This window comes from Mustelus asterias, chromosome 6 (assembly GCF_964213995.1).
Source record: "Mustelus asterias chromosome 6, sMusAst1.hap1.1, whole genome shotgun sequence".
Lineage (NCBI taxonomy): Eukaryota > Metazoa > Chordata > Chondrichthyes > Carcharhiniformes > Triakidae > Mustelus > Mustelus asterias.
The window spans coordinates 121,793,069-121,816,899 of NC_135806.1; the positions used below are offsets into that span (position 1 = coordinate 121,793,069).

Consider the following 23,831-nt stretch of genomic DNA (forward strand, 5'->3'; position numbering starts at 1 on the left):
TGTCTGCTCCGGTTTCCTCCCACAATCCGAAAGACGTGCTGGTTAGGTACATTGGCCATGCTAAATTCTCCCTCAGTACCCGAACAGGCGCCGGAGCGTGGCGACTAGGGGATTTTCACAGTAACTTCATTGCAGTGTGAATGCAAGCCTACCCATGACAATAATAAATAAACTTTAGGGTATCCAGATAACGGTAACAGTTACAAAGCGCCAGAAGACAAGACTACATTTCGGAGTAGTTCGCGCAACTTTGTGCTTTTTAATAGTTAATTTAAGTGATGTGGACACCGCTGGCTAGGCCAGCCTTTATTGACCATCCCTAATTGTCCTTAGGTAGGTGGTGTCAGTTTTGATACAACTTAGTTTATTGCCAAGGCATTCCAGAGTCATAGAGTCATAGAATCCCAACAGCGCAGAAAGAGGCCATTCAGCCCATTGAGTCTGCACCAACTCTCTGAAAGAGCATCTTACCCAAGCTCTCCCCACCCTCTCCCCATAACCCCACACATTTTCCATGGTTAATCCATCTAACCTTCACATCTTCACACACTAAGGGGCAATTTAACATGGCCAATCCACCTAAACTGCACATCTTTGGACTGTGGGAGGAAACCGGAGCACCCGGAGGAAATCCACGCAAACACGGGGAGAATGTGCAAACTCCGTACAGGCAGTGACCCGAGCCGGGAATCGAACCCGGGTCCCTGGCGCTGTGAGGTAACAACGCTCACCACTGTGCCACCGTGCTGCCCAAAACTCCATTAAATCAAGAAAATGTTGTAAAAACTGATCTGAAACTTAGTGAGGCTGAAGGGTTTTTCACAGCTTCCGTGCGATTGGAGAACTTTCAATGTTAGCGCTGTAAGTGACACTAATTAACATGTCAGGAAGTGGAATAGGCAATCTTCTATTAATCAATGTAAATGGAACTCCACATTCAATGAAATAGGAGTACCTCTGACCCGCCTACTGTGAGCGGTCAGCAGAAACGTTACTAACAGAAAAGAATGCCATCCAGTGAAATTGCACAAATCTCACTGATCCACCATTCACAACACTGGTTTCTCTATATTTCCCCAAGTGACTTTACACAGGACCAAATCTGACCTCTCCAACCCCAGGCTGCGTGAAGGTTTTAAAAAGAAGGCTGCCATTGAAAAGAGCAACATTAACTGGATTAACTATGAAAATTCACAGCAGGTCCATAAAACGCGAGAGGTTTTGCTGATTCGAAACAATGAGTATTTAACATGAAATTAGATCCCTTTCTGGACTTCTCATTTGAATCAAATGGACTATTGCTTTCAACGTAGGTTCAACTGACAAAATAACACATCCCAGAATGTTCTGGGAAGCTTCAGTGTAACTGCAGTGTTATGCCAACTTTATGCCATTTCTTTTCCTGAGACAATTTGTGTTTTACTATTTTATGCTGGTTTTATGCCAAAATGGTATTAGTGCAACCTAGGCCATACAACGATGAAAGCTCTTGCTTTAATTCACACGCGTGGAAAAGTGGATGACGTGATGATTCCTTCTGCAGACTGTATACTATCTCAAGGGCAATTAGGGATGGGCAATAAACACTACCGTAGTCATTGACACCCGCATCCTGAGAATAGTCATTCATTCTATATCCCTCATTTCAACTTCTCATTTGATGCTCCCTGATTCCGTAGAAACATAAAAACTAGAAGCAGGAGTAGGCCATTTGGCCCTTTGAGCCTGCTCCACCATTCATTATGATCATGGCTGATCATCGAATTCAATATCCTGATTTCCCCCCTTCCTTCCATATCCTTTGACCCCTTTAGCCCCAAAAGCTACATCTAATTTCTTCTTGAAAAGAACATAGAACATAGAACAGTACAGCACAGAACAGGCCCTTCAGCCCACGATGTTGTGCCGAGCTTTATCTGAAACCAAGATCAAGCGATCCCACTCCCTATCATCCTGGTGTGCTCCATGTGCCTATCCAATAACCGCTTAAATGTTCCTAAAGTGTCTGACTCCACTATCACTGCAGGCAGTCCATTCCACACCCCAACCACTCTCTGCGTAAAGAACCTACCTCTGATATCCTTCCTGTATCTCCCACCACGAACCCTATAGTTATGCCCCCTTGTAATAGCTCCATCCACCCGAGGAAATAGTCTTTGAACGTTCACTCTATCTATCCCCTTCATCATTTTATAAACCTCTATTAAGTCTCCCCTCAGCCTCCTCCGCTCCAGAGAGAACAGCCCTAGCTCCCTCAACCTTTCCTCATAAGACCTACCCTCCAAACCAGGCAGCATCCTGGTAAATCTCCTCTGCACTCTTTCCAGCGCTTCCACATCCTTCCTATAGTGAGGTGACCAGAACTGCACACAATATTCCAAATGTGGTCTCACCAAGGTCCTGTACAGTTGCAGCAGAACCCCACGGCTCTTAAACTCCAACCCCCTGTTAATAAAAGCTAACACACTATAGGCCTTCTTCACAGCTCTATCCACTTGAGTGGCAACCTTTAGAGATCTGTGGATATGAACCCCAAGATCTCTCTGTTCCTCCACAGTCTTCAGAACCCTACCCTACCCTTACTCAGTAACCCCCACAGCTTGCCTCCTGGACTTGCAGAATTCCACAAGCTGTTCTGTCTGGAGACAATACACATCTCTTTAACCTGTGTTGAATGCTCCCTCCACCCACATTGTCTGTACATTTAAGACCTGGCTGGCTGTAGAGATTTGCATTCTAATCAGTATTCTGTAATTTGATTTCTGTGTCTGTGTACTGTTTGAGAACAGATATCCACTCCATCTGACGAAGGAGCTCTGCTCCGAAAGCTTATGGTATTTGCTACCAAATAAACCTGTTGGACTTTCACCTGGTGTTGTGAGACTTCTTACTGTGCTTACCCCAGTCCAACGCCGGCATCTCCACTTCGATCAGACAGCCAGTTACCTATCCAATCGGCCAACTTTCCCTCTATCCCACACCTCCTCACCTTCATCATAAGCCGACCATGGGGGACCTTATCAAACGCCTTACTAAAATCCATGTATATGACATCAACTGCCCTACCTTCATCAACACACTTAGTTACCTCCTCAAAAAATTCTATCAAATTTGTGAGGCACGATTTGCCCTTCACGAATCCATGCTGACTATCCCGGATTAATCCGCATCTTTCTAAATGGTCGTAAATCCCATCTCTAAGGACCTTTTCCATCAATTTACCAACCACCGAAGTAAGACTAATCGGTCTATAATTACCAGGGTCATTTCTATTCCCTTTCTTAAACAGAGGAACAACATTCGCCATTCTCCAGTCCTCTGGCACCATCCCCGTGGACAGCGAGGACCCAAAGATCAAAGCCAAAGGCTCTGCAATCTCATCCCTTGCCTCCCAAAGTATCCTAGGATACATTTCATCAGGCCAGGGGACTTATCGACCTTCAGTTTATTCAAAACTGCCAGGACATCCTCCCTCCGAACATCTATTTCCTCCAGCCTATTAGCCTGTAACACCTTCTCTTCCTCAAAAACATGGCCCCTCTCCTTAGTGAACACTGAAGAAAAGTATTCATTCATCACCTCGCCTATCTCTACTGACTCCATACACAAGTTCCCACTACTGTCCTTGACCGGCCCTAACCTCACCCTGGTCATTCTTTTATTCCTCACATAAGAGTAAAAAGCCTTGGGGTTTTCCTTGATCCGACCCGCCAAGGACTTCTCGTGTCCCCTCCTAGCTCTCCTAAGCCCCTTTTCCAGCTCATTCCTTGCTAACTTGTAACCCTCAATCGAGCCATCTGAACCTTGTTTCCTCAAATCAGACAATGTTTTGGCCTCGACTACAATCTGTGGTAGTGAATTCCACACATTCAGCACTCTCTGGGTGAAGAAATTTCTCCTCACCCCAGTTCTAAAAGGGTTACTCCTTATCCTCAAACTATGACCCCTAGTTCTGGATGCCCCCACCATTGGGAACATTCTTTCTGAATCTACCCTGTCTAACCCTGCTAGAATTTTATAAGTTTCTATGAGATCCCCTCTCACTCTTCTAAACTCCAGTGACTATAATGCTAACCAACTTAGTCTCTCCTCATATGACAGATCTGCCATCCCAGGAATCAACCTGATTGTTGCCAAAAGGCAACAAAAGTTAAGGGCAATTAATCAAACCCACAACTCTCAACTTTCTACCCTCTACAACCTAAACAGCTTAACACCTGGCCCACCTTCAGAATACTTAGGAGGCCACTTATTACTGAGTCCAGGTAAAGTAGAGGTACAAAGGGATCAGAGCATAAATACACTAATCACTCAAATTTGCACCACAGGTTAGCAAGGCCATTTTAATAAAGCAAAACTAAGCACTTTTAATAAAGCAAAACACCTGATAGAGGTGTATAAGATGTTGAGAGGTATTGATAGAGTGGATTCTCAGAGGCTTTTACCCAGGGCTGAAATGGTTGTCACGAGAGGCCACAGGTCTAGGGTGCTGGGGAGTAGGTATAGAGGAGATGTTAGGGGTAAGTTTTTCACTCAGAGGGTGGTGGGTGCGTGGAATCGGCTGCCGGTAGTGGTGGTGGAAGTGGATTCGATTGAGTCTTTTAAGAGACTTTTAGATAGGTTCATGGAGGTTAGTAAGATAGAGGGTTAAAGATGAGCCTAGAAGGTAAGGAAATTGTTCGGCGCAACTTGTGGGCCGAAGGGCCTGTTTGTGCTGTAGCTTTTCTATGTTCTATGTTCACTAGACTTTATTTGTAGTGGGACAAAATTGAAAAGTAAGGATGTTAGGCTAAACCTGCATCAAATCTTGATTAGACCACACTTAGAATACCACATGCACTTCTGTTTCATAGTCATAGACTCATAGAGGTTTACAGCATGGAAACAGGGGCTTTGGCCCAACTTGTCCATGCCGCCCCTTTTTTTACCACAAAGCTAGTCCCAATTGCCTGCCTTTGGTCCATATCCCTCTATATCCAAGTAACTGCCCAAATGTTTTTTAAAGGGCAAAATTATACCTGCCCCCACCTCTGGCAGCTCGTTCCAGACACTCAACACACTGTGTGAAAAAATTGCCACTCTGGATCCTACCAAAATGCATCACCTTGCATTTATCTAAATTAAACTTCATCTGCCATTCGTCAGCCCACTGGCCCAATTGATTTGGGAAATTAGGAAAACTATGTGGAGGCATTGGAGAGGGTGCAGAGAGGATTTACAAGGATATCAGAAATGCATGGATATGTAGATCAGGAAAAGATGAAGAAGGCTCAGTCTCTTCTCCCTTTAAAAGAGAAAGCTGAGGGTGACCTCACAGACCTTTCAAATGATGAAAGGTGTTGATAAAGAGAATTCAGAGAAGAATGTTTCCTCTTGTGGGAAACAGCAATAGCGAGAAGCCATCAATCTCAGATAGTCACTGTGGAATCCAATAGGGAATTCAGAATAAACTTTGTTACCCATCGAGAGGTGAGAATGTGAAACTTATTACCACAGGAAGTGGTTGAAGTGAATAGTGCAGACGCACTTCAGGGGAAGGCAGAGAAATTGATGATGGAGTCGGGAATGGATATAGAATCCCTACAGTGCAGAAGGAGGCCATTCGGCCCATCGAGTCTGCACCGACCACAATCCCACCCAAGCCCTATCCCCATAACCCCACATATTTACCCTGCTAATCCCCTGACATTCGGGTTAATTTAACATGGCCAATCAACCTAACCCGCACATCTTTGGACTGTGGGAGGAAACCGGGGTAACCGGAGGAAATCCACGCAGACACGGGGAGAATGTGCAAACTCCACACAGACAGTGACTCAAGGCCGGAATTGAGCCCGGGTCCCTGGCGCTGTGAGACAGCGATGCTAACCACTGTGCCACCCTCCTTTACTTGCGAAAAAAAGGGAAGAAACTCGATTGGATGCTGCAAGGACTGGTTTGACTGAATGGTCTTATTTCCAATATCCCGTGTATCCTATTTAGTTTGATGCTTGGTTGTCAAGTGTAAAAAGATTGAATAGTTTGGATAGAGAGAAAAAAGTGCTGGAAAACTCAGCCAGTCTGGCAGCATCTGTGGAGAGAGAAACAGAGTTAACGTTTTGAGTGCAGCATTTCTTTGGAACCATTCAAAAGAAGAGTCATATTGGACTCGAAAAATGGGCTTAATTTTACATGCTCCTGCTGGGTGTGTTTTCAATGGGGTGTGGGGGTGAATGTGTATAATAGCGTAGCACCCAGCCCACCGCCTTTCCAACCATCCTCATAACATGGTAGACAGGTGGACACTGAAATTGACAGCCCGTCTGCCATATTTAATTAAATAATCATGGGTCAATTGAGCTTCCTAAGTTGCCAATTGACCCCGCTAATACACTGTCCATGCAGTTGGTGAGGGTTGTCAGGCGGGAGAGGACAGAACGTTTTGTTTAATAAGTTTTTAAGGAGGCAGCCCCTGGAAGGTCACAAGCCCCCTCTCTTGCTGTCCGCCTGCTCTGAAAAACCCACAACCCTCTCCCCCCCAGCGTCCTCCCCCTCCCTAAGCAGCCAAAACCTCCACATCCAAAACCTCAGACTTACCCTACACCAGGATCCATCTGGCCTCTTGCTTGGGAGTTGCTGCAAGCCCTGTTGTTTTTGTTTATTAATTCATGGGACATGGCCGTTGCTGACTGGGCCAGCATTTATTGCCCATCCCTAGTTGCCCTTGGCTAGCCCATTTCAGAGGGCAATTGAGAGTCAACCACACTGCTGTGGCTCCGGAGTCACGTGTAGGCCAGACTAGGTAAGGACGGCAAATTTCCCTTCCTAAAGGACATTAGTGAACCAGATGGGTTTTTCCAACAACCGACAATGGTTTCATGGTCATCAGTGGATTCTTAATTCCAGATTTGTTTTATTGAATTCAATTTTACCATCGGCCGTGGCAGGATTCGAACTCGGGTCCCCAGAACATTAGTTGAGTTTCTGGATAGCGAGAATACCACCTCCCCAGTGCAGTGCAGTGCTCACTATTGAGATCTTGAGACTGCTGGGAGTGTGGGAGCTGCTGGCCAATTGGATCAGCCAGGGTGGGCCTTCCTCAGCAGTGAGGGGTGGCAGACCCATTTTTGGACACGTTAGCCCACACACACAACAACCACTGTGACATGCAGCCAACTGTTTCTCTCTCCACAGATGCTGCGAGACCAGCTGCATTTTTTCGGCATTTTCTGTTTTCCTTTCAGATTTCCTGTGTCCACACTATTTTGCTTTTAAATGGTGGACACTTGGGATGGATAATCACAATCTGTATCTGTTCCTGTAACCTCCCACTCTGTTTCCAGCTAGATATTTAACCAACTTCTTTTTGAAAGGAACATCAATTGCCTTTGTGTTGCCTGCTCAGTATATCCACTATTTGAAAAAGCAAAGGGAAATTGTTCCATCTGTAACATTGCTTGTGGCTTGATAATTGTGACCACTCTTTTCATGCCTGTGTATTGGCGTGACTGTGATGGAATGAAAGAAATGATGACTGGCTAAATTCTTGGGCAAACGTTTGGAACCATTGCAACTTGTGCGGTACAGAAATCCAGAAAAACCTCTCTTTTAATAAATTCTTCCGTCCACTGTGGGAGCGCCATTACCTCATCAAATGGTATGTTCCAACCAAAGCAGAAGCCTTGGCGTGTCAAACTCACGCTATGTTGATGTGTAGCTGATAACACTAACTAATCTTTCCGCAAGTAAGAGGTCAACAGCTAGAACTTTCCCTTTCTTGGTCGAGGTTCACCCTAGAGCCACACAACACAAGAGAATCGTAATGGTATCCTTCCCAGAATGCACTGGAATCAAGGCAGGGTGGTTCGGGGTTTAATGGGACCTCTTAAAAAAAAACAAAGACTGGCACTTATAAAGGTCTTTCCTTGACTATATGACATCTCAAAACTCTTTATAGCCAAAACACTACTTTTGGAATGCCATTACTGTTGGAATGTCGTGAAAATGGCAGCCAATTTGTGCGGAGCAATCTCTGAAGAACAGCAATGTGATAACGACCAGATGGTGTTCACTGAGGGTTAAATATTGGCCAGCACACTGGGATGATTCCTCGCTCTTTGACAGGACATCACTGAATTTCTCACATCCACCTGAGCAGGCAGATGGGGCCTTGTTTTATCATCTCATTGAAAACATGGCACCTCCGACAATGCAACACTCCGAGTGCCAGTGAAGGCTTTTGTGCTCAAGCTCTGGGGCAGAACTTGAGCCCAGAACCTTCAAGCTCAGGGGTGAGTGAGCTTGCCACTGGGCCACAGCAAAAACTGTCTTTAAAATAAATTAAATGTACTGAAGCGACACGGTGGCACAGTGGTTAGCACTGCTGCCTCACAGCGTCAGGACCCTGGGTTCGATTCTTGGCTTGCTCACTGTCTGTGTGGAGTTTGCATGTTCTCCCCTTGTCTGCATGGGTTTCCTCCGGGTGCTCCGGTTTCCTCCCACAGTCCAAAGATATGTGGGTTTGGTTGATTGGCCGTGCTACATTGACCGTAGTTTTGGGAGGATTAGCAGGGTAAATGTGTGGGGTTACGGGGATAGGGTGGGGTTGTTGTCGGTGCAGGCTCAATGAGCCGAGTGGCCTCCTTCTGTATTGTAGGGATTCTGTTCTTAGAGAAAGATTTCATACAGTGCCGAAAGGGGACATACAGCCCAGCGAGTCTGCACCGACTTTCTGAAAGAGCATCTTACCCATTCCCAACCCTATCCCTGTAACCCCACCATTTACCTTGGCTAATCCACTAGCCTACACACCTTTGGACACTAAGGGGCAATTTATCATGGCCAATTCAGTTAACCCGCATGTCTTTCAGATTGTGGGAGGAATCCGGAGCACCCGGAAGAAACCTACTCAGACATCGGGAGAACGTGCAAACTCCACATAGTCACCCAAGGCCAGAATTGAACCTGGGTCCCTGGCGCTGTGAGGCAGCAGTGCTCAACACTGTGCCACTGTGCTGCCCAGTGTGGTGTTCCACAACTCAGAGTTGAGAACATGCAGGATAAGTATCTGATTTCGTTCATGAGCTCACAGCCACGCAAATGCGGAAAATTCATATTTTTAAAAATTGTTAATTCAATGGTTTTGCTGAAAGCTATATATGCTAACTCTATAAATATCCAGGCTGCTCTTGGCCACCTAAAGATGTTGTTCATGCTAAACAAGTGATGGCCATCATTGCCGACTAATCCAGAAACAATCTGCAGCTAATTAGTAGGAATTCCTATGGCCCCTTGCTTCAGGTCTGCCTCCTTGCCAAGCCCAGAGTTGTCTATTTGGAAGGACGCCATGGGAAACTGCAGGAATCATGGCTTCAAACCTCTCTGAGGTTTGGCTGTTATGGAGTAGCCCAGCCCTTGGAAACCACATCTCAGGGGCAAGGATGTGGATTGTTATTGGAGCCAGGAAGCTCGGACTTAACTCAGTTCTTCCAAGAGAGAGGAGATCAACTTGAGGCTCTTCTGGTTGGCAAGGCAACTGACATTTTAATTAAAATGTCATAAAATGTCAGAGGGAATTAAAAATGATTATTTTCTCCCATGAATTGGAAGAGAGCTTTGAACAAAAGAAACTGTGCTGTGCGTTCGTTCTTTTGCCTTGATTAGGGAGGATTTGTGTGATGATGGAAGTCCCATTTGCAGGTTACTATCTCAGTCAATGATTAGCATGCAACTGGATTGACATTTATAAATGCAGAGAATTTGGTTAATATTATTTATTAGTGTCACAAGTAGGCTTACATTAACACTGCAATGAAGTTACTGTGAAAATCCCCTAGTCGCCACACTCTGGCATCTGTTCGGGTACACTGAGGGAGAATTTAGCATGGTCAATCCACCTAACCAGCACACCATTCGGACTGTGGAAGAAAACCGGAGCACCCGGGGGAAACCCACGCAGACATGGGGAGGATGTGCAGACGCCGACAGTGACCCAAGACCGGAATTGAACCCGGGTTCCTAGTGCTGTGAAGCAGCAGTGCTAACTACTGTGCCACCGTGCTGCCCAAATTGCGAAGGAAAGCTATCATGCATGGTGCAGCCATAAAGTATACCTAACATCTCACAATTGACAGTTCCAAATAACAGTGCAAAAGTCATGTTCTAAACCTACAGCCCGTTTCTGTTGACTCCCGTGTATTCAGGACCTTGGAGCTTAAATCACCATCAGACTGTTGACAGTTACAGACCGGAATTCTCCAACAGCTGGGATTCTCCAGTCCCGCTGCTGTGAATTGAGATTTAGCTGAGATCGAGATTCTCCATTCTCACTGGCAGAGGTAGCGGGACGTACAAGACCGGAGAATTCCGGTCACTGCCTCTCGCTGAATAGTATTCGCCTTTAATAACGGCTCTCAGAATGAACAAAGAACAAAGAAAATTACAGCACAGGAACAGGCCCTTCGGCCCTCCAAGCCTGCACCGACCATGCTGCCCGACTGAACTAAAACCCCCGACCATATCCCCCTGTTCCCATCCTATTCATGTATTTGTCCAGATGCCCCTTAAAAGTCACTGTTGTATCTGAAGGCTGAATTGAAATTTAATAAAGGAAAGTACTTCATTCTTCGTAAAGCACTTTGAGATGTCTGGTGAGCATTAAAAGGATTACATGAATGCAAGTCTTCCTTTTTCCACCATTAACTCCTTCACAACCTTGCCTTGATTCCAGTGCATTCTGGGAAGAACAGCATCACCGTTCACTTGTGCTGTGTAGTGTGAAACTCTCCAAGAGATATTCTCTCCACAACGAAAAAGTAAAATTCTAACGATCAACCTCAAACTTTAAGTTTAACGGCTGAATGTCCTCCTGTCGGCAACGTAAGATTTTTTTTCTGATGGGGGGAGGGGCTTGACACCTTCCGCGAAAATTATTGCCTCTTTTCCAGCTGCAGTTCTAGAAACAATTATTCAAAGGTCATTAAATTAAAATTCAGTCAAAATTCAAATAAAATTTGAAATGTGCTAATTGTGATTGTGAACAGGAAAGGGTTTTCAATATCTCTGATGCAGCTTCCCATGGCACTGCTTGTGCCAAACCAAATGATGTGCTGTTTCATAAAGTCGACAGGAGCATTACACCTTGCGAGACCCAACCAAATCTTCTGCGGCTAAAGTGGAGCTGAGCTACCTTTAACTGGCCTGTCCCTTTAAAACTTGTTCTGTGAATAACCACAAGATGAGGTTGTTCGGCCATGCCGAATTGGCCCTTAGTGTCCCGGGATGCGTAGATTAGAGGGATTAGTGGGGTAAATATGTGGGGTTACGGGGATAGGGCCTGGGTGGGATTGTGGTCGGTGCAGACTCGATGGGCTGAATGGCCTATTTCTGCACAGTAGGGATTCTATGATTCTATGAATATGGCCGATTAATGTGGTTGCAGATTGAAATGGTGCTTGGAAAATAAAGGATGCCATTCATTCTCTCTCTTTTATGCTTCCTACAGTTTGACGGACAGGCTGGATTTCCTTCTTCCCAGCAGAGCTTCTGCTCAACCCTCTGCCATTAAGAAAAATGAACCCGCCTCCCGGGTAACTTAGTTATGGGCGGCCACACCTGGTGGGATTCCAGCTTCTGTAAATCAGGGAAATCAGGATGGGATGTAGACGGCTACAGCATCTGGAGGCTGCAGCCTAAGCTGAACCTTACATAAGTTGCCAGGTCCTTTTTTGGGGAGCATGGAGTTTCTATCACAGCTTCTCTCACTGTCCGGAGCCTTTCGGGGCAAGACCACAACTATCCCAGGTCTAAGGATGCCTCTTAGCAGAAGGTCCAGTGAGCAGAGTTTAAGAAGTGGACGTGATGAGAAATAATTGGGGAGACTCTCTGTCAGCATTTGCATGCGGCAAGAACAAACGGACACTTGGTTGCATTCCCGTGAGGGACCAATCGTGAAAGGTGACAGGAGATCCCACCATCTCATCTGACTGACAATGATGTTGCTACCCTACCCAACGTAGGGCAGGCCGGCCAATAACATCCAGCCTCTGATATACAAAGTGCAGATGCAGCTGTATGTGTGTGAGTAGTTGTGTGCATGTGATTGTCCGTGTGTATCATTGTGTGTGTGTGTGTGTGTGTGATTAATCGTATGTGTGTGTGGTTGCGTGTGTGATAAATTGCATGTGTGCGATTATCTGTGTGTGCCATTGTGTGTGTGATTGATTGTGTGTGAGATGTGATTGTGCATGTGAGAGATTGTTCGTGTGTGATTGCGCACGTGAATGTGTGTGTGTTTGTGGATGAGAGTGTGTGCATGTGATTGTGTGTGAGAGATTGTGTGTGTGTGTGTGACTGTGTGTGTGTGATTGTGTCTGTGTGTGATTGAGTGTGTCTTTGTGTGTGTATATGTGTGTGCGTGATTGTGCATGTGAGTGTGCGTATGTGATTGTGTGTATGTGATTGTGTGTGATTGTGCATGTGTTTGTGTGTGTATGTGACTGTGTATGCGTGTATGTGTGCATGTGATTGTGTGCATGTGATTGTGTGCATGTGATTGCGTGTATGTGATTGTGTGCATGTGATTGTGTGTATGTGATTGTGTGTATGTGATTGTGTGTGATTGTGCATGAGTTTGTGTGTGTATGTGACTGTGTATGCGTGTATGTGTGCATGTGATTGTGTGCATGTGATTGTGTGTATGTGATTGTGTGTATGTGATTGTGTCTATGTGATTGTGTGCATGTGATTGTGTGCATGTGATTGTGTGTATGTGATTGTGTGTATGTGATTGCATGTATGTGATTGTGTGCATGTGATTGTGTGTATGTGATTGTGTGTGTGTGATTGTGTGTGTGTGATTGTGTGTATGTGATTGTGTGTATGTGATTGTGTGTGTGTGATTGTGTGTGTGTGATTGTGTATGTGAGTGTGTGTATGTGATTGTGTATATGTGATTGTGTGTATGTGATTATGTGTATGTGAGTGTGTATGTGATTGTGTGTGATTGTGTTTGTGTGTGTGTGTGACTGTGTATGCGTGTATGTGTGCATGTGATTGTGTGTATGTGATTGTGTGTATGTGATTGTGTGCATGTGATTGTGTGCATGTGATTGTGTGTGATTGTGTGTGTGTGATTGTGTGCATGTGATTGTGTGCGTGTGATTGTGTGTGTGTGATTGTGTGTATGTGATTGTGTGCATGTGATTGTGTGTATGTGATTGTGTGCATGTGATTGTGTGTATGTGATTGTGTGCGTGTGATTGTGTGCATGTGATTGTGTGTATGTGATTGTGTGCATGTGATTGTGTGTATGTGATTGTGTGCATGTGATTGTGTGTATGTGATTGTGTGTGTGTGATTGTGTGCATGTGATTGTGTGTGTGTGATTGTGTGCATGTGATTGTGTGTATGTGATTGTGTGCATGTGATTGTGTGATTGTGTGCATGTGATTGTGTGTGTGTGATTGTGTGCATGTGATTGTGTGTATGTGATTGTGTGCATGTGATTGTGTGATTGTGTGCATGTGATTGTGTGTGTGTGATTGTGTGCATGTGATTGTGTGTGTGTGATTGTGTGCATGTGATTGTGTGTGTGTGATTGTGTGCATGTGATTGTGTGTATGTGATTGTGTGCATGTGATTGTGTGATTGTGTGCATGTGATTGTGTGTGTGTGTGATTGTGTGCATGTGATTGTGTGTGTGTGTGTGTGATTGTGTGCATGTGATTGTGTGTGTGTGATTGTGTGTATGTGATTGTGTGCATGTGATTGTGTGCATGTGATTGTGTGTATGTGATTGTGTGTATGTGATTGTGTGTATGTGATTGTGTGCACGTGATTGTGTGTATGTGATTGTGTGCATGTGATTGTGTGCATGTGATTGTGTGTATGTGATTGTGTGTGTGTGATTGTGTGCATGTGATTGTGTGTGTGTGTGATTGTGTGTGTGTGATTGTGTGCATGTGATTGTGTGCATGTGATTGTGTGTATGTGATTGTGTGTGTGTGATTGTGTGCATGTGATTGTGTGTATGTGATTGCATGTATGTGATTGTGTGTATGTGATTGTGTGCATGTGATTGTGTGTATGTGATTGTGTGCATGTGATTGTGTGTGTGTGATTGTGTGTATGTGATTGTGTGCATGTGATTGTGTGCATGTGATTGTGTGCATGTGATTGTGTGCATGTGATTGTGTGTATGTGATTGTGTGTATGTGATTGTGTGTATGTGATTGTGTGCACGTGATTGTGTGTATGTGATTGTGTGCATGTGCTTGTGTGCATGTGATTGTGTGTATGTGATTGTGTGTGTGTGATTGTGTGCATGTGATTGTGTGTGTGTGTGATTGTGTGTGTGTGATTGTGTGCATGTGATTGTGTGCATGTGATTGTGTGTATGTGATTGTGTGTGTGTGATTGTGTGCATGTGATTGTGTGTATGTGATTGCATGTATGTGATTGTGTGTACGTGATTGTGTGTATGTGATTGTGTGCATGTGATTGTGTGTATGCGATTGTGTGCATGTGATTGTGTGTATGTGATTGTGTGCATGTGATTGTGTGAGTGTGTGTGTGAGTGTGTGTATGTGATTGTGTGTATGTGATTGTGCGTATGTGATTGTGTGAATGTGTGTGTGTGATTATGTGTGTGTGTGATTATGTGTGTGTGTGATTGTGTGTATGTGATTGTGTGAGTGTGTGTGTTTGTGAATGTGTGTATGTGATTGTGCGTATGTGATTGTGTGTATGTGATTGTGTGAATGTGTGTGTGTGATTATGTGTGTGTATGTGATTGTGTGATTATGTGTGTGTGTGATTACGTGTGTGCGCGCATGCACACGTGTTTTGTTATGTAAAATTGTTTTACAATTTTGCACAAAATGCACCCAACTGAGCATCAAATTTTAAATTGCTATCGTTGAAAATAACATTCCATTACACAGTAGGCTTTTAGCACCATAAAATGTAAACAGGGTGAATATTTGAGATTTCTAAGTAAAAGATCACTGATACGAGAATGTTCATCTTCACAGAATTTTACTTAAAATACCAACATTTGGGTTAGTGTGCTGAATTCAAAAAGGAACATGATGCACGGATTCAAACTGATTTGCAAATGTGATATTAAAAACTAACTCAGCTCATAAAAACTAACAGATTGAGAGAAATATTGCAAAGAACAAAGAACAGTACAGCATAGGAACAGGCCCTTCAGCCCATCAAGTCTGTGCCAACACTGATGCCTCTCTAATCTAATATTTTCTTGCCTCTACGTGGATCATATCCCTCTATTCCATGCCTATTCATGGATGTATCCAGGTGCCTCTTGTAAGTTGTTATAGAATCTGCTTCCACCACCTCCTCCGGTCGCGCGCTCTAGGCATTCACCACCCTCTGTGTGAAAAACTTGCCCCTTACATCTCTTTTCAACTTTACCCCTCTCACTTTCAGCCTATGCCCCCGAGTAATTGACCCTTCGACCCTGGGAAAAAGACTCTGACTATCCACTCTATCCAACCCTGTCAAAATCTTGTAAACTTCAATCAGGTTCCCCCTCATCCTCCCGACACTCCAATTAAAACAATCCAAGTTTGTTCAACCTTTCTTTATAGTCCATATCCTCCAAACCAGGCAACATTCGGGTAAATCTGGTAAATCACTTCTGCGCCCTTTCCAATGCATCAACATCCTCCTGGTAGTGTGGCAGCCAGAATTGTACACAATACTCCAAATGCAGCCTAACCAAAATCTTACACAGCTGCATCATGATTTTCCAATTCCTATACTTAATGCACCGACCGATGAAGGCCAGAATGCCATATGCCTTCTTGACCACCTTGTCCACCAAAGTTGCGACCTTCAGGGAACTATGGATCTGTACGCCTAGATCCCTCTGTATGCAAATATTTCTAAGGGCTCTACCATTTACTGTATACTTTCCTTCTGCAGTAAACCTTCCAAATGCATCACCTCACATTTGTCAGGTTAAATCCCACCTGACATCTTTCGGCCCAGGTCTCCAGCCGACTTATATCCTGCTGCATCCTCTGACAATCCTCCTCACTATCCGCTACTCTCCCAATTTTTTTATCATATGCAAATTTCCTAATCAGACCACCTACATTTTCCTCCAAATCATTAAATAAATTACAAACAACAGAGATCCCAGCACTGATCCTTGTGGAGCACCGCTTGTCACAGACCTCTAGTTTGATAAGTACCCTTCCACTGCTACTCTCTGCTTTCTACGTCCAAGCCAGTTTTGTATCTATTTGACCAGCTCACCTTGGATCCCATATGACTTCATTTTCTGTATCAGCCTGCCATGAGGAACCTTATTGAAGGCTTTACGAAAGTCCATGTATACAACATCCACTGCCCTGCCCTGGTCAATTCACAATTCACCTCTCCTTCACAAAACCATGCTGCCAATCATTAATAAGCCTATTCGCTTTAAGATGTGAGTACATCCTGTCTCTAAGAATCTTCTCCAATAATTTCCCCACCACTGATGTAAGGCTCACAGGCCTGTAATTGTCTCTTCTGCCCTTCGTAAACAGAGGAACAATGTTAGCTACTCTCCAATCCTCTGGTACCTTGCCTGTGACTAAAGAGAATACAAAGATTTTGGGCCAAGGCCTCAGCAATTCCTTCCCTCATCTCTCCCAGTAATCTGGGATAGATCGATTTGGATTGAGGTGGAGACTTGTCCACCTTAATGTTTTTCAAAACCTCCAATATCTCCTCTCTTTTTATCTCAACATGTCCTAGAATGTCAACATCCTCCTTTCTACACTCACCATCCACCACATCCTTCCCCTTTGGGAAAAATGATGCAAAGCACTCATTAAGAACCTCACCCACCTCATCTGGCTCCACACTCAAATTCCCTCCACTGTCCTTGACTGGACCTATCCTTTCCTTATCTACCCTCTTCCTCCTTAAAAACACATAAAAAGCCTTGGGATTCTCCTTAGTCCTGCCTGCCAAGGACATTTTGTGGCCCATTTTTGCCCTCCCAAGTCCCTGTTTAAGCTCTTTCCTGCTATTTTTATATTCTTCAAGAGCCTTATCCGTTATCAATTTCCTGAAGTTTATGTATGCCTCCTTCTTCTTTTTCATTAAGCTCACAATCTCTTTATCTTTCCTTTTTACAGGGACGCACTTGTCCTGACTTTTAAAAGACTCCCACATATCGGATGTGGATTTATCCTCAAACAGCCACCCCCAGTCTACCTTCCCTAGCTCCTGCCTAATACCATCGTAGTTAGCCTTCCCCCAGTTTAGTACTTTCACTCTGGGGCTACTTCTATCCTTTGCTACAAGTACCTTGAAACTTATAGAATTGCATTCACTATTCCCAAAATGGTCCCCCACTGAGACATCAATCACCTGTCCAGGCTTGTTTCCCAGAACCAGGTCCAGGATAGCCCCTTCCTGAATTGGGCTATCTACACAGACAGCTTTTTCACACAGAGGGTGGTGAGTGTTTGGAACGAGCTGCCAGAGGTAGTAGTAGAAGTGTGTACAATTTTGTCTTTTAAAAAGCATTTAGACAGGCATAGAGGGATATGGGCCAAACGTAGGTATTTGGGACTAGCTTAATGGTAAAAACTGGGTGGCATGGACAGGTTGGGCCAAAGGTCTTGTTTCCATGCTGTAAGCCTCTATGACTCTATATTGGCTCAAGAAATACTCTCGGGCACACTGAACAAACTCTGTCCTGTCTAAGCCCCAGCACTAAAGGAATTCCAGTCTATGTTGGGGAAGTTAAAATCGCCCATCACAACAACCCTGTTCTTTTTACATCTTCCCATAATCTGCTGACATATCAGTTCCTTCACTTCACACTGGCTGTTGGGAGATCTGTCGTATAATCCCAGCAGTGCACAGTATTAGAGTAGAACAATAAAGTTATCACAGATTAATGTTAGGGTGACATATCAAGGTAGGTCGCTCTTTCAATGTTTATGAAGAGCAGACCTGATGATGGTATGGCCTGTGATCTAAACGTCTTTTTAATTTCTTCATATAGAAATTCATCATATGGGGTGGCACAGTGGTTAGCACAATTGCCTCACAGCGACAGGGACCCTTTTTCGATTCCCGGCTTGGGTCACTGTTTGTGTGGAGTTTGCACATTCATCCTCTCAGGTGGATGTAAGAAATCCCTTGGCACTATTTTGAAGAACATGGAGTTATCCCTGGTAGGACACCAGAACAGTCATTATTTATCCCTCAATCAACAGTTTATCTGGTCACGACCGCATTGCTGTTTGCAGTATGTAAATTGGCGACCATGTTTCTTACATTACAACAGTGACGACACTTCAAAAGCATCTAACTGGCTACGAAACTCTTTGAGATGTCCATTAGTTGTGAAAAATGCTACCTAAATGCAAGTCTTTTTTTTGTAAAAAGATGAGCCATCTCCCCCTGTGTTAACATCAAAGAATCGGAACCTGAATCTTAGGAAGGGAATGCTGAGGTGCTTCAACTTGTCATCTCTGTCATATGAGCCAGAGTTATGGGCAACAAACAAAGAGACTTCTGACAAGCTGAATGAATTCGAGATGTGGACATATGGAAGGATGTTCCGCATATCCTACACGGACAGAAAGACTAATGAGGGAGCGCTGGAATTGGTTGGAGGAAAGAGGAAATGAGTGAGTAACATCAAAGGGGGCAAGATATAATATGTCAGTCACAGTAGACAGTAGGTCAAAGTGTTTATTGGAAGGGAAGATCGATGGAAAGCGTAGAAGAGGGAACCAAGGGAGAAAATGGATGATAGAAATAACGTACTGGATGCAGAATGTGTACGGATATACAGAATGTGTATAAAGTTGAGATAAAGTTGAGATCCTCAAAAGTCAACCTTCTGGGGAGAAGATGACATGAATAAATGAACAAAGCTCCCCCCCCTCAATGCACATGAACTATCAGTATTCTTTTGATTTACATTTTTCTCTATACTAACCCAAGTCATTGCTTACCACTGTCGCCTGAAGTTGATGTCACTGCGTTGGTCGGTGAGCTTTCCGTCTTCACTTTCCCATTTTCAAACATGTAATTTTCGACCTGCTGCAGCTGCCAGTTCAGGCCGAGTAGATGCATCGCTGATTAAATAAAAAATGTGTCAAAAACCAGGAAGGTCAAGGCAACATTTCAAACCAAAAGAATCATCTGGGTTGGAAGAAATCAGAACTTGCGGGGGGTGACATCTAAGCTTAAGTTTTTTTTATTATTGTCCCAAGTAGGCTTACATTAACACTGCAATGAAGTTACTGTGAAAATCCCCTGGTCGTCACACTCCAGCGCCTGTGCGGGTACACTGAGGGACAATTTAGCATGGTCAATGCACCTAACCAGCACCTCTTTCGGACTGTGGGAGGAAATGGAGCACCCGAAGGAAACCCATACAGACACGGGGAGAACGTGCAAACTCCACGCAGACAGTGACCCAAGCCAGGAGTCGAACCCTGGCCCCTAGTGCTGTGAGGCAGCAGTGCTAACCACTCTACCACAGTGCCTCCCCTTTTGTGAAAGTTCTGCCAGGGGTATAAAACTCAGAGGAAGTCGTGAAGTGAGTAACAAACCAGCATGAGGAGGAAAAAATAACCTCAAATATCCCAGTCAGTCCCTCCCTGCTCCCTTCATGAAAAAATCAGGCCCCGGGTTATTCCAACATGTCTCGTGTAGTGTATTGGCAAACAGGGTCAGTCCAGGCACAGCTGAATAGCGTGAGTATGTTATTTTTCTGCTTTATCAAGCCTTCCCGAATGGAATCTAATACATCTGCAATGTATCCAGAGAGAAGCATTTACTGGAAGTCCGTGAGGGAAAGAGTATTCTGCATGAAAAAAGTATTCTGCACTGAGGTGCCGATATCAAGCAAATCCAATAATGGTTTTATCATTTAAAGAAAGACTTCACATTCCATTTTCCCAAGACTTCGAGAAAAATTCCATAAAAGTGGGTGGCACGGTGGCACAGTGGTTAGCATTGCTGCCTCACAGCGCCAGGGACCCGGGTTTGATTGCTGGCTTGGGTCATTGTCTGTATGGTGTTTGCACGTTCTCCCCGTGTCTGCGTGGGTTTCCTCTGGGTGCCCCAGTTTCCTCCCACAGTCCAAAGATGTACGGGTTAAGTTGATTGGCCATGCTAAATTTACCCTCGTGTCAGGGGGATTGGGATTGTGGTCGGTGCAGACTCGATGGGCCAAATGGCCTCCTTCTGCACTGTAGGGATTCTATTCTATAGCCCTGCTAAATTCTCCCTCAGTGTACTCGAACAGGCACCGGGGTATGGCAACTGAAAGTTTTCACAGTAACTTCATTGCAATGTTAATGTAGTAAGAAGTTTCATAGCACCAGGATAAGGTCCAACAGTCCTTCATCACCTGATGAAGGAGCAGTGCTCAGAAAGCTCGTGATTCCAGATAAACCTGTTGGACTTTAACCTGGGTGTTGTGAGACTCCTTACTGTGCCCACTCCAGTCCAAAGCCGGCATCTCCACATCAATGTTAATGTAAGCCTACTTGTGACTAATAAATAAACTTTAAAATTTCTCATACTGTACATTTTTCAAGATGTACATCATTGAGAAAGCAAAGCATTTTTAACAACATTTAACACGGTATATTCCACACGAGCTTCTCTTAAGGGGCAACTTTCGCCTGTTACAATCACCCACAGACTTGCCTGTCCGTTTTGCCTCCTCCTTGCGTTCTCCATTTTTCCACAAGCAGGGGAAAAGGACGCTGGCTGAAAATTGCTCAGGCCAGATTTTCAAAATGAGGTCAAGAACCCAACCCCTTAATGAATTCCAATTAGTGGCGCTAAGTGCTTCCAAGAGACAGGAACTGTCAGCCTGGTGCTAGTGGCAATGGCATTTGCTACCAAATAAACCTGTTGGACTTTAACCTGGTGTTGTTAAAACTCTTACTGTTGCTAGTGGCAAAGACAGGGGACAGCCATGTTGGAGGCTGCTACTGCCTTGCCGAAGAGAGCAGGTCGCCCCTTACAGGGTCAGCGCCATTGACGGGGCTGAAAGAGGCCATGCAGTAAATATAAAAGCACAGAGCTCACACTCGTCCAGATTGATCCATGAAAATAAAGTTTCGACACAACAACAAATAAACTTTACTTGGCCCGGCGGCTATCATAGAATCATAGAATCCTTACAGTGCAGAAGGAGGCCATTTGGCCCGTCGAGCTTGCACTGACAACAATCCCACCCAGACCCTATCCTCACAGCCCTACATATTTACCCTGCTAATCCCTCTGACTCTAAGGGGCAATTTAGCATGGCCAGTCCACCTAAGCTGCACATCTTTGGACTGTGGGAGGATACTGGAGCACCCGAAGGAAACCCACGCAGACACGGGGAGAAAGGGCAAATTCCACACAGTCACCTGAGGCCGGAATTGAACCCAGGTCCCTGGCGCTGTGACGCCACTGGACTAACCACTGTGCCGTGCCAGCTGTGCACCAGCATTCACCAGAGAATTCGCTTTCACCCAAACAAAATTTCAGATTTCGATTCCTGCTATGGACAGGTCCTTTAACGAGCTGCTTAAACAGATTAATGTGTTGTTGATTGACAGCGAATAGGGTCTCTTATTCACCCGCGCCACCAAAGCCAGCCCTTTGAAAATTACAAACTTCTGCAGATGTTAGGATCCAAGACAACATCTGAGACCATGATTTTGAAAACACACCCACAAGGGGTCCCAACCCCACAGCCCTTTGAAAATCAGAGCTCTGACAAAGGGTCATCCAGGCGCTATTCTCTCTCCACAGATGCTGTTCGACCCGCTGAGATTTTCCAGCATTTTCTGTTTTGGTTTCAGATTCCAGCATCCGCAGTATCTTCAGTCTCCTCCCCACACTGAATTGAGACCTTCCTGAAATCCTGTGTCCGCAACTTACCTGAATGCCAGGCACCAATCCTTCACACCAGCCACCCCAAAAGTGCTGACCTCCTGCCATCTAACAGTTCCCTCCTGCCAATCCCCCCCCCCCCCCCCCCCTGCTTTCAGTTGGCATGGGCATGCTGATGAGGCCTGGGCATTAAGATCACTTCATAGAATCCCTACAGTACAGAAGGAGGCCATTTGGCCTATTGAGTCTGCACCGACTCTCCGAGCATCTTACCCAGACCCACTCTCTGCCCCATTCCTTTAACCATTTACCCCACTAATCCCCCTAACCTCCACATCTTGGGACACTAATTTAGTATAGCCAATCCACCTAACTTGCACATCGTTGGACTGTGGGAGGAAACCGGAGCACCCGGAGGTAACCCACACCGACACGGGGAGAACGTGCAAACTCCACACAGACAGTCATCCAAGGCTAGAATCGAACCCGGGTCCCTGGCGCTGTGACGCAGCAGTGTTAACTACTGTGCTACCATGCCACCCATTACTTGGATCTCAGGCTACTTGGGTACACAGTTTGGCTCCCTGAATTCATGCCTTGTGTTAACATCGGGCCTTTACTCTTTCGGTTATGGTGTTGGAAAAAAAAACCTTGTCCTTTTACACTGAAAGTAGCTTGTCACAGAGTAGATTTAGCTGTTGCCACTTTGTGTGGTAATGTTCTTGTGTATATGGGCTTTTAATGACCACTGGAAACAGAAAAAGAAGAATCCAATTCACAGCAAACCATAAAGTTGCATCCTTTTCCTTTTCAAGTGAGTCTTACGCTGACCGGCATGGAACTATATTGAAGCAGTAGAGAATAATTGACTATGTTGGAATGGGAAGAAATGTACCTCACGTAAGCCTGCAACTGCTGGTTAACTAACAATGAAAAGGCGCTGCTTTCACAGTGGTTCATACTGTCATTGCTTCATTATTAAATCATTCGCAAAAATCACAGGGCTGGTTTGGATGAAGCGAGTCTGCAGTCCATTTGATCTGACTCAACCAGAATCTCAGCTCCTTCCCACGACAGCAGCTCACTGATCCTAAAATGAGTCCTGGGCTCAAACGCTCTTCCTAACAACCCGTCCCAGCTGCTGATCTCCTCTTGTGTAGAGGCCACAATGTTTAAGGAACTCCCCAAGGATGTGTTTCTCCCCTCGTTAAAGTTTATTTCCTTAGTCCCAAGTAAGGCTTACGTTAATACTGCAATGAAATCGCTGTGAAATTCCCCCAGTTGCCACACTACAGGCTGATGCACATCTTTCAGACTGCGGGAGGAAACCCACGGGGAGAACGTGCAAACTCCGCACAAACAGTGACCCAAGCCAGGAATCGAACCCGGGACCCTGGCGCTGTGAGGCAGCAGAGCTAACCACTGTGCCGCCGTACCTCATGCTCTGAGAGGCAGAAATCAGCCACCTTTTCCCAACTACACAGAGCCAATTATAACCATGTCTGTGTGATAGCAAAAGGCAAAAGAAAACTCATTATATTTCTCTCTCTATATATGTATAAAACATATCTTGAGGAGGGTGAAAAAGAAGAAATGAATCAATGACATCGCAGTGTCTGTAAAAAAACAGGCAATAGATAGGCAGACAGAGCAAAAACACCAAATGGCGCATCGCCAAGTGATCTTCCGCCAAGTCATTTGCATGTTGATGACAGATAAATGCTGCACCTGATGAAAAGATTTAATATCAAGCACAAAGGGGTCAGATTAATTTAATGCTAAATGACACACTAGGCTGCTGATTTCCTCTTTTTTTTTGTTGTGCAATAGTCTGTGTGCATATTTGGAACTCATGAATAACTTAACATACGGTTACAGGTTTACTTTCATGTCCCGTATTAAATCTGACAGGATTTCACACAAAGCACAACGTGTGGCTTATAAAGCTTTGAGCAAAGCAGGAAGCG

The 23,831-nt window shown here is 44.8% G+C and overlaps 1 protein-coding gene across 2 annotated transcripts in view; it reads right to left on the reverse strand.

Moving 5' to 3' along the window:
- Positions 1-23,831, reverse strand: part of tenm3 (teneurin transmembrane protein 3) — a 593,227-nt gene that overhangs the window by 196,713 nt on the left and 372,683 nt on the right. For both annotated transcript variants that reach the window (XM_078215101.1, XM_078215099.1), the window contains one exon: positions 18,975-19,097. In XM_078215101.1, the coding sequence (XP_078071227.1) occupies positions 18,975-19,097 (123 nt within the window). The remainder of the gene's footprint in view (positions 1-18,974; positions 19,098-23,831) is intronic.